The 11,958-nt window shown below is 40.6% G+C and overlaps 1 protein-coding gene across 1 annotated transcript; it reads left to right on the top strand.

Moving 5' to 3' along the window:
• The first annotated feature begins 1,653 nt into the window (after positions 1–1,653).
• LOC131239979 (polyol transporter 5-like) lies at positions 1,654–5,906 on the top strand. The gene is made up of 2 exons (XM_058237954.1): positions 1,654–1,843; positions 4,143–5,906. Exons 1-2 carry the CDS (start codon positions 1,708–1,710, stop codon positions 5,525–5,527), a joined length of 1,521 nt encoding a protein of 506 aa, XP_058093937.1. The 5' UTR covers positions 1,654–1,707; the 3' UTR covers positions 5,528–5,906.
• Positions 5,907–11,958: the final 6,052 nt, after the last annotated feature.

Here is an 11,958-nt window from a genome sequence, read left to right as displayed (position 1 = left end):
TTTATTCATCATTGGCAATATCACACCGGTAAGTTAGAGAAAGGGTCCCATTGGGTATGATAGAAAATTATTTTTGTTGTTTTCTTCATTGGGTGCGCAGGCATGCCAGAATTGAAATTGTGGCTTCAATTCAAACCGAACAACAATGACCCCAAGCACCAAGATAAGTAGAAATGTAGTGTATGACCGAGATATAAAGATATCGGTCGCCTATTCAGCAACTTACTCAAGGTGTAAAATCGGATCAGGCGATATTAAGAGGGCGAGGTTCATCCTCTGAAGATGGGTTGCACATTTGCCTTCCATACGAAAGGACTAATCAATAAAGACAAAATGGAATGGCAAACAGATTCTTACAGTCGGTCATGAAGAACAGTTGCGGAACACTCTTTCGATAGATGAACTGAATCCAGCGGGCTAGCATAAACTCAAATTACAGCTAAAGATTTTCAGCTTCTCGGTTCCCGCTACAGATTACACTACGGAATGTAAAACAACAGGCTTGAAAAGTAAAAATTACACTATGAAATGTAACTTGCTCAACAATGTAAGTTAAATATTATACTATGGAATGTAAATTGATAGGATAATTGAAAGATAAATTTGGTTCGTTTGGATTGGTATGAGACGATCTTCCTTCTTGCCTTTATTTTTTAGTCATAGATTTGATCCAGCCATTTTGGATCCTTCTCACGTTCCAACGGTTACCATATCCGTTTTCCATTACTGCTCTTTGGATGCTTCACACGTTCTACCTATCATGTAACTGTTTGAACATGAACATTTCTCCATCGACTGCTCAAGCAGTACCTGGCACCAACCGATACGTTATAGCTACACTTATCGAGAAATCTCCTCCATACATATATGTAGATCTATGAATATACCATGTGTATTCATAAAATTACACGTAACTTCATCTAATTGGTCGTGGCAGGACATGGCGATAATGGAGAAGAACAGACACATTTCTTTTCTTTTCATCCAAACAGGAATTGCGGTCTGCAGCCGCTCAGCCCAGCCAACCCAAGTGCAACATATGCACCTATATGGCACACCAGTGAGAGATCCAGAACTTCCTTCCAGTGGACCCCATGGCAATTTATCCATCCTAAAACTATTAACCAAACGGTCCACATTCGACCGGCATGAGTTGCCAACCGGATACCCGTCCCTGCCAGGCTTTTAGGTTTGGACACGTTTATACGGAAGGATAATGCATACGTGCACCACCACGGCACGTATGGGCACCTGGGTTTGGCGCCCCCACATGCAATACTGCGAGTATTGTGATAATTCTCGTTCTCGGCAATTTCTTGGGGGTTTTAAGAAAATTGTTTTTATCGCGATATTATGGAGAAGACATGGCTAAAAATAAAATATTTATTATTTAAAAATTAGAAAATAATTGTATAAACGGATTTATTTTAACTTTCAAATAAATTTTGGGATGAAATGGCAATAACTTTGGGATAAAATCACGAAAAAGTAATGTCGAGGTTCTGAAAATATTACGATATATTATCGTTTAATCAATATTTCGCAAGATTAAAAAAATCTTGGCAGTATTTGTGACGCTGGAGCCTGCGAGTAGGAATTCTTCAATCATTCAGGTACTCTTCATTTATTTAAGGCCTCAAGCTCTCGTGGATTGACCACACATACTCTCTCTCTCTCTCTCTCTCTCTCTCTCTCTTCCATAGAGAGATGGTTGAGAAGATGGAAAGAAACACAGCTTCTGATGCTTCCATGGCGCCACAGACGATAGAGAGGCCTCGAAGGAACAAATACGCATTTGCATGCACCATGTTAGCCTCCATGGCTTCAATTCTCTTGGGTTATGGTGAGAATCTTGTACCTTGGTCTTTGGTCTTTACATGAAAGGAAATGGTGAAAGACTCACAACTTTCTACCTTCAATCTTTTCTCTCCTTTTTTTTTTTTTTTTTTTTTTTTTTTTTTTTTTTTAATTCATTGGATAGACTACTGCATATCGTTCTCATTCCGAATGTTATTTGTTTTCTTCTAATTCTTTTTCATTTTTTCCCCATATTTAATAAGGCTGTCAAAAGCTGTCTCGACTTCTCCTACCCAAAAACAATGACTTCCAGCCTTCTTCTTGTTTTTATTCTTATTTTGGTTTTAGCATTCATAGACCTTAGATTTGGTACACCTTAATAATTGCGGACAGTTTTCAACCATACTCATGGCATAGTTGTGCACCAATCTACGTTGTCCAACCAATCCAAGTCGTCCAACTGTGGATGGAGCACGACCAAAACTTGCACTGAGAAGATGATATTCACCATTTGGTTTTTACCTTATAATTTGAATAGCGGAAAATAGCCTTATGTGGAATCGGGTGGTCCTTCCATCCCTACAATTATCAGGAAAAAGAAGAGGAATGAATGGTTGGAATGTCTGCCTGCATGGTATGCCAGGCCCAGCGGTGAAAATTGTGACAAATCCCTGACCTGGTTTGGGATACCACTTACTATTTTCCCTTTTGTTATCAACTAATAAATGCTTAGGATTAATTGATAATTGCTTGATTAGTGTGATTTTAGAGCTTAATTCCATCCACAATAAGACCCACAATTTGGATGGTACGGATGGCTGTGTATCAGTGTCACCAATGAGGAGGATGAGTCATCACCATTTTATAAATTGTGCAAAACCAACATAGGAGTCCAGGCCTCAATGGATTACTCTTGCATGCTTAATCTTTTTAGGGTTTTTTTTTTTTTTTTTTTTTTTTTTTTTTTTTTTTTAATTTTTAAAATGGCTGTTTGTAGTGCTAAATACATTGGATTTAAAGGTTGTATTGCCTTAAAGAAGAAAAAAAAATTCAAAAAAAAAAAAAAAAAAGTTTCAAGTGATTTTTTTTCTTCTTTTTTCTTTTCGGTTTTGTAATTTATATAAGAGAGACTCTAATGACATTTCGTTATTATTTTTGCTTTAGAAAAAAGGGTTTTTTTCTTTGTTTGTGGGTTAAATAATTTTAGCAATCCTGTGAATGTTTGAATTGGTAAAATGATAGTGGAAGATTCAAATACCCGAAAGGTGATAATTTCTGGAGAAGAAAAAAGTAAAAGACTACAAACAGAGGGATGAGAAGAAGGAAACAACACCAACCCCCCCCCCCCCCCAACAAAATAATAAAAACAAAATAAAATAAAAAAATAAAAATAAAAAAAATAAAAATGAGATGCGTAGCCAATTAGCTCACAGAATGGCCCAAAGGCAAATACAAAAATACAAAACCTAGGCCATGTGATCATTCAGAACATGTTCATTCTTTCCCATAGACAGTCTACGAAAGAGCTGTAGCCTTTGCACCAAGAGGCTTGATGATGATTTGTTATATACATCTTTGGAAAGTGAAACTGTCATTTAAAAATGATCGAGTTCTCTCAGACACTATTAAATTATAGTGCTCCTAGCTGCATCGGTGCACTTGGACAATCCAGTCAATTGAACTGAACTGTTGGGTCCAGAACACATTTAGTAGGCCACCATGCAAACACTGCACTGATCAAATGATCCAATCCATCCTTGATTTGGCCCTATTTTCTCCAGCTACCCGTTTCATAGCAATATGTGTTACAATTGTCTAAAGAAATTGATTCTTTAGAATCATAAGCAATACATAATGATCCCTAAAAAATAGACTAATCAAATTGTTCATTGGACCTATTTTTGTAAATGATCATCACCCTCCATGATAAAGACCATTGATCAACGGGTTCCTATTTCACAGATGGGTGGAATATTTGCATGGTGGTCTATGAAATATGTTGGACCAATGAACAGTCTAGATAAATGAGCGGGACTATCTAATTGCCTCAATACAACTTGGAGTACTATAAGTTACGTAACTTACAGTGCTCCGAGAGCACTGGAGCATTTCTCTTCAAAGAACAAGGAAAGATGAGTTTCTACTTTTCCCAGTTGCCTTCTACGATTGCTTTCCCACTAACTCTCTCTCTCTCTCTCTCTCTCTCTCTCTCTCTTATGTCAGTTACACAGAAATCGTATGGTTTATTCTTTTACTTGGGATAAGTGCGATTTTGCTTTTCTGGGCCAAGTATTTACAGATTCCTGAGGGTTAAATACTTATAACTCTCTCTCACACACGCACAGATGTAGCGGTAATGAGTGGAGCCGCCCTGTTCATCAAAGATGATCTTAAGCTAAGCGATACGAAGGTAGAAGTACTCATGGGAATTATCAATCTCTACTCTCTGTTCGGGTCCACCCTCGCCGGAAGAACATCCGATTGGATTGGCCGGCGATACACGCTCATCGTTGCTGCCGTGATCTTCTTCGTGGGCGCATTGGTGATGGGACTTGCACCTAACTATGCGATCCTCATGATCGGAAGGTTTGTGGCTGGGATCGGTGTGGGCTATGCCCTGATGATCGCACCAGTCTACACTGCTGAGGTTGCACCTGCCTCATGTCGAGGCTTCCTCACCTCATTCCCGGAAGTTTTCATCAATGGAGGAGTCTTGCTTGGGTACATATCAAACTTCGCCTTCGCCAAGCTCCCAGAGCACCTCAGTTGGAGATTCATGCTTGGGGTAGGAGCGGTGCCGCCTATCTTCTTAGCCGTCGGAGCTCTTGCGATGCCAGAGTCACCACGATGGCTGGTCATGCAGGGCCGGCTTGGCGAAGCGAGACGGGTACTGGCCAAGACCTCCGACAGTGAAAAAGAGTCTGAGCTCAGACTCTCAGAAATCAAGGAAGCAGCGGGAATCCCCGAGCATTGTAATGATGATGTCGTCCAAGTGTCCAAGCGCAGTCATGGGGAAGGTGTATGGAAGGAGATGTTGATTAGGCCAACACCATCAGTCCGTCGGATCCTAATCGCGGCAATCGGGATCCATTTCTTTCAACAAGCTTCCGGCATCGATGTCGCAGTACTCTACAGCCCTACAATATTCAAGAAGGCGGGAATTAAGTCAAAGGAGGGCCTTCTAGGCGCGACTGTAGCCGTTGGATTTACCAAAACTATCTGTATCTTGGTTGCAACGTTCTTTCTAGACAAGATCGGAAGGCGGCCGCTACTACTGAGTAGTTCATTTGGCATGATCATATCTCTGTTGGGGTTAGGGATTGGGTTGACAATGGTCGATCATAATCCTGAGAAGAAACTCTCCTGGGCGATCGGCCTCAGTATCGCGACAGTCCTATCTTTCGTTGGCTCCTTCTCGATCGGGTTGGGCCCACTCCCATGGGTGTACGGTCCGGAGATCTTACCGCTGAAGCTGCGAGCTCAGGGCATGAGCTTGGCAGTGGCAGCGAACCGCGTAACGAGCGGTGTGATCGGAATGACATTTTTATCACTTTCCCACGCCATCACTATTGGTGGAGCCTTCTTCCTGTTTGCCGGCATCGCCACGTTGTCGTGGATCTTCTTCTACACCTTCTTGCCGGAGACTCGAGGCAGAACCCTAGAAGAGATGGAGATTCTCTTTGTTAAGCCACGAGACAAGAAGAAGGAAACCATCACCATGTTGAGTTAGGGAATGGTAAAGGAGTAATCGACGGTCATGAACAACCGTGAGGGACCCCAAGCTTGTTAAAATGGGGCTCACTCCTACTCATGCCCCTTGACTTAGTTTAGTGTAGTAATTACCTAAACAAGATATGCTTTCGAGAAAAAAGCTACCTTGAAAAAAACATGTAACTGAGAATGGGTTTGGGTACTCCATCTAGTGCACTTTCCTTAGACGTGGGAAAGTTGATCTCGTGTTTAAGATGGGGAGTCGCTTATCCAGCTATTCCTATTTTCCAATAGCACATCTAAAAACTCTACTTAGCTCATTACCAAATGAGTTACTCGTATACATATAATTTGGACCGTTGTTCAGTTTTCCGTTAATGGTTAGTATATTTTGTGCATGCGTCTCACCCAGTGGTCAAATCACCCTTAATTTGAGACTTGGCGTCTATCCAGTGACTAGCACGCCCGATGAACGGATCCGATCCCAATCCCATGCATCCTTCCAGACGGGTGAGGCAAGTACACTTTCAAAGTTCACTAAAGAATGGTACATCTGAGCTGTAACCTCTATTAATGCACGTGCATTGCACCAGTCGTGCACGTTTAGGAACATTTAATAAATGAAGCATGTCTTCTTCTGTAGACAGGGTCAGATGTGGTGGAGATAGCGTGGAATCACGGTAAAAAGCTCCAATGCCACAACAATGAACAATTTAAAATTGTGCCTAAAACTTCTAAGTTAACGCATGATAAGCCACCTGAGTTTTAGGCTAGGCTGAATTTTTTATATTCCCTTCGTAATCAAGCCTGATAGGTGATTTGATGAGAGATAAACACTACAGGTCTCAGAAACAAACCTATGGTAAGCTTCCATCATCTCCAGTGTTCCTTGTAGTGTGGCCCTAAGTTGTAGATCCGGATAATTTTTTGGCTCAAGGATTAACGTAGAGGATTGCACCTGATGAACGGATTAGATTTCACATACGCAACGTGGTGGACCCAAAGAGCATAGTTGTTGTGTACGCGCTGCAGGCGCATAAAACAGGTGTAGTAGAGGATTGCGGTCCTTAGGAATGCAATTCATGTCCTGTTCGAGTAGGGCTGCGGGGACAGGAGCATGCATGTGTATCCATGCTTGCACATAGGCCATCTCCGTCAGAACAGGTCACCCACTAGTGGCTAGATAGGGTGTGTATTGTCCTGCTGCCCCAGTCAATGCACATAGGTGCCATGGTTAGACGATCCAGGCCATCCGTTTAATGGGACCAGCCACGGATTGTAGACGCTACAAAAAATCTGCCAGTTCGGGAGATCCTGGAATTCCAATCCTAGTTCCGGTTCTCTTGACCGTTGCAGCACTTTTATATTTAACTTTTTGGTAGGCCATTTATTACAGATCTTCCACGGAGACTTTTGGGGCATCTCCCATCCATGGTCTGGCACATCAGATCTACGTTCTTGATCACTTGAGCATTGAGGCTGGTAGTTCGATAATGACTCTGAATTTTTGTACACTTTACCATCATAATTAATACTTATAAATTTAATGTTTATAACGAGAGCAAAAATAAATAACCTAATTAATTGGTAAAAACACTCTTATTTGAGAGAGAACTAGCCGTTCACTCATGCCATCCAACCATCGATTATAAAAAATGTGGGAGGATCGATTCTTACAATAATAAGCTTTTGCCAGATTAAAAAAGAGAAAATCCTAAAGTGACCGGGAATTTTGAGTAGATGAAGCTTATATCTGGTAAGTCCCAATCTCTTTTAATTATTTATTTATGCTATTAGTTTATTATTTTCAAATCGATGTAATGGACGATGTGGATCAACCACATATTCATTACATTGGTCTGTGGGGAGATCTCAGGAGGAGATTACGTGAAATTTGAATTTGAACAATAGCTTTTGTTTTAGAAATTAGTTTGGTGATATTTAATGATCTTAAATTTGATCTAAACATACCAATTGCTCTTAAGGGCCAAAACAAATTAAAGCCTTAATTTTTATATCAATTTGATCATTGTAAGAGCTACATAGCCAGATCTAATCTTAGCCATGAATAATATACAAAATTAGATACTTGTGGACTATCCGGCGTGTTAGATATAATTTGAATCATCTATATAAATGATTGATTGGATCCATAATGGCAACATAATTTTAATAAGGATTTGATCGTCTGGTGGGCCATACTAATAAATAGAAAGAATTCTATATAACAAATTTTGATTTTGAGTTTGAAAACATAAATGGTCTGGATCCAAGCGATATATTGGTCCATCCCTAATTTAAGGATTATGGGAGTCGAAGCATGTTTCGAATATGTCCCGCATGATTAGAAAATCATCTAAAATAAGAAAATTACGGAAACTTAAAAAGTTATAAAATTTAGATAATCCATAATTGGTATAACAGCGCTAGATCGATCGAATGAATGAAGGCGGCAAAAAAAGTCCAAAAACCAAAGTTCAAAATTCAATTAATTGATCGAACAAGCAGAATCGATCGATCAAACAAGCATTTTGATCGATCAAATGAGACAAAAAGTGTCCAGAGAGTTGTGTAGGAAATTCAAATTAATTTTGATCGATCAAAGTGAATTTCTATCTAACCTCAATCGATCGATGACAACCACAATTGATTTCAATAGATGAAGGGATCGACATTTCGCTGGAATGTTATATTCAATTGGAACTTCTTGTTACACCTCAATTTTCGAAACCCAAGTATAGAAAATATTTTCAAAAAACCTGAGTATTAATGATCAGATAATTGACAACATTGTAAAATCAGAGTGCGATAGCATAACCAAGCATAGATAATATTATGTAACCGAATATCCAGATTCTGGTCCACGCAGTTGGGGACCTTAATTACAAAATTCATAAGTTCAAAATGTGACAAGATAAACTAGGAAAGAAACACTGCAACTACTGATTGAGTCCGTAGTATACCGCTGCCTCCTGGTGCAGTTCTTCTTCGTAGTGCCCCTCCTCTGATCCCACTGCCACGGCCTCAGGGCCTGTACCGTAGTTGCCCTCGTCTAAACCTGCATACTCTATATGGATGAACATTTGATGGATGAGTGGCCAACTCAGTGTGAACTCCCCTCGAGATTACACATCGCTGCCTTAGACAAGTATAGTTTAAAGGTGTAATAAATATATAAAATAATACAAGGATGCAGTCTTAATAAATGCATGGATGTACGAGTGCACATCAACTGGGGATGCTCATCCAGTTGACTTTTGGGCTGAACTCATGCATGTGGCCAGTCACTAGTGAAAGTATATAATACATGCGTAGTGCTAAACTCACTGAAAGTGGGCCGATAGTCGGTGGTCTAGGAGCTAGCGAAATGATACCATGACTATGGGCACGTACTACAACATTCAAAACTAGTCAACCGTCATCACCCGAATGTTATAAATGCATGATTAGCCCAACCATTATTAGTCCACTTAGCTTACGGCACATGCTACAACATTCTCCTGCATGATTAGCCCAACCATCATGGACGAGCTCATAACTTAGGGTAAATAGTATTCAGGACTCTCTCAAGGCTCTCTCTATTTTTCTCACTACAACAACCAAAAGCAAGCTCTTCTTAAATAGGCAAAGAGATCTAATGGTAATAAAATAGTCAGATTCTTAACAGAGTTTGATATCATCGAGCCATCTACGATATCATCGAACATATACTTTCGAAGATATCGAGGGACAGATCGATGATGTGAACTCTTCTGACAATCACAACTGAATCTCTTATACACAGCTCAATCATATCGAACATGCTTCGATGTTAATGGATTTCGAACTCTGATTTCATCGAACCACGGTTCAATTTCTTGACAATGAAAAAATAAGAGCAGGCTAAGAATGAGACAGTTAGCTTTAATATTGTCAAATCCCCCACGATGTTATCGGATTTCAAATGTCGATGATATCGATAACTAGTTCAATTCATCGATCTTTTATAAAAAAATTTCCTATAAGTTCGCTGGACATTCCATTGTCCGAATTCGATGATTAAGACCTAGATTTGATATGATCGATATTTGAATATCGATACTATCGAGGAAGTCTCGAGTCCTCGAATAATTTAAAGAGGATTTACCTGAAAGCTTGTTGGACAGTTTGGTCTGAATTCGATTACATCAAAGATCCATCAATATCATCGGAGATTGAATTCTGAGGATATCGAGGCTCTCTTCGAGTCATCGATAAATGTATGATTTACCTTAGTAGCTTGCTAGACACAAACAAACCTGAATTCAATTATATCGAGCCGTCTCGGTGATCTCGGAATTTGAATGTCTATGATATCGATTGTTCCATTGATTCACCAATAATTTTGTCCAGAGATCAAGTTGGTTGCTGGACACAAGTGGTCCTCAATTCAATGATATCGATTGTATGTCGAGGACATCGATAACTGGTATCCGATCTCATTGAGTATATCTCGATGTATCGACGAAAGATAAAAACTTAGAAATTTTCCTGATTTTGCAAAATAGTTTTCATACTTTTGCCCTATGTTGTTCTATCCCTTTTTAAGGATTTTATATACCTGGGTGTTTTGGGACATGGGATGTGAGGCTAAGTTTACCTTTGACGAGTTCGAGGCACACATTCAGTTAAGGCAGACACTTGAAAGATCTTCATATGGGGCTCACTTGACTTGCTGACTCAACACTCACGCTAATTAACAAACCAGGGCACTTTCACCTCGGGTCCAACTTGATGGTTTTGGCTATATGTATCTAGGCCTGATTTCCTTCGGGCTTTCCTTTAACCTGACAACAAGCAGACCTAGGACTGATGTGGCTAAGTTTTATTTGGGCCCACACTCAGTCAGTAACTAGCCCATAAAGGAAGTGATACAAAGTTGTTGACTCGGCCGTTGGACAGCTCACCCATCTCAGCTTGTGACTAGGGCTGAGTTATAAGGCCACCTAGTCTGAGTGTTGACTGAGTTGAGTGGCCACACTGAGTTAGGGCTCGGCCTGATCAGGGAAATCCTGATGTCAGCATGTGGATTACTGGACTCAGCGGCTACTTAGCCGATTTGGCATCTATCTTACGATGCCAGTTTGAGCACGAGGGCAGGAGGAATTTTGACCTGGTGGAAGGCTCTTTGAACGCCTAGACCGAGTCTGACTCGCCTCTTCAATTCGAAGTTACTGCTGGATGGGGGCGCAAAGTCGGCTCAGTGGTTGCTGCCCACTACCTGTACAAACCTGAAAGGAATTGTGGTTCCATGAGTTACCGAGTTTGCATCGCTCAGATGCTGGAGGTGAGCGAACCTAATCAATTACTCATCCAACGTCGTTAGCCTAAGGCCATCAAGACGGGCAATCCCAAACGGATGCCAATTTGAACCAGAGGCCGGTCTACAGGGCCTATTGAGTTTGTTCAACTCGAGTTGCCTCACTCACTCTGTAACGCCCTGAAAATCGGGGGTCAAGTAGGAGCCCAACTCCCGAGTTCCAACACATCACTTATGCAACATAAATAATGATGATTAAATGTTGTCCGTATTAGTGCATTAAACATGAGTGGGATTATACCAAATCAACATATCATGCTCCAGAGACAGTTAGATTATGCAAGTGGATGATTGTTGTAAGTATATAAAATGTATAAGTGATTGTACGTCCCCAGAGTATGAAAGTCACCAGGTTAAGCATTTACATGTATAATTCTAAAAATAACAAAACGATAAAATGTGATATTGTCTATCGATATCCATGTAGCCCCGATGCGCAACTCCAAGTCTACATAGACCCGCTAGAGAGTTGCATGTAGGAGAACTCCTCGTCATCATAAAAGTTCGGCTCTACTACATAAGCATTGCCATCATCTGTAACTACAACATGGTCTGGTTGATGTTTAAAACACCGTCCCAGAACATGGGAGTAAGTGATCAACTCAGTGGAGCTATAAAGTAAAGGTTAACATCTTATCAATTTAGTCAAGCAGTAATGATAAAGTAGTACAACAATCATGTCCTAAGTACTCTTGTTAATGCAAGTATGAAATGCGATAATGATGTATGCCCTCGCCTGCACTCCTTCAGTGACATTATCTCACGATCGCAGCATGCAACACTCCCGTTGTACTCAACTCCAATGCTAAAGGCACATACAATGTGGTGCATGTGCGTGATTAGCCAAGTTCTTAGATAAACATATTCATACAGTAGGATTAGGAATCTAACGTACCTCCCTCTATAACATTGTCCCAAACATTGATCCATCTAGGGTCGTCAGTCTTAGTTAGTCACATACGAAGAACAGTTTCAGGTAGCTGCAGAGCGGTTCGTCACCTCAGCGTAGGCTTGGTTTATACTTGAGGTTACTATGGGCTCGTCACCTGATCGTAGGCCGACAGATCGAATACAGTGTCTCATACCACCGTATTCGGCTCATGAGTTTGGTT

The sequence above is a fragment of the Magnolia sinica genome, chromosome 3 (genome assembly GCF_029962835.1).
Source record: "Magnolia sinica isolate HGM2019 chromosome 3, MsV1, whole genome shotgun sequence".
NCBI classification, from domain to species: Eukaryota; Viridiplantae; Streptophyta; class Magnoliopsida; order Magnoliales; family Magnoliaceae; genus Magnolia; species Magnolia sinica.
The sequence above is the reverse complement of the archived record's forward strand: the minus strand, read 5'-3'. Positions and strand labels throughout refer to the sequence as shown.

Bases quoted from the DNA above. Each gene is read 5' to 3' on its own strand.
- LOC131239979 (XM_058237954.1), top strand. From the start codon at position 1,708: ATGGTTGAGAAGATGGAAAGAAACACAGCTTCTGATGCTTCCATGGCG. The intron at 1,844-4,142 runs GTGAGAATCTTG...ACACACGCACAG, and splicing joins TTCAATTCTCTTGGGTTATG to ATGTAGCGGTAATGAGTGGA.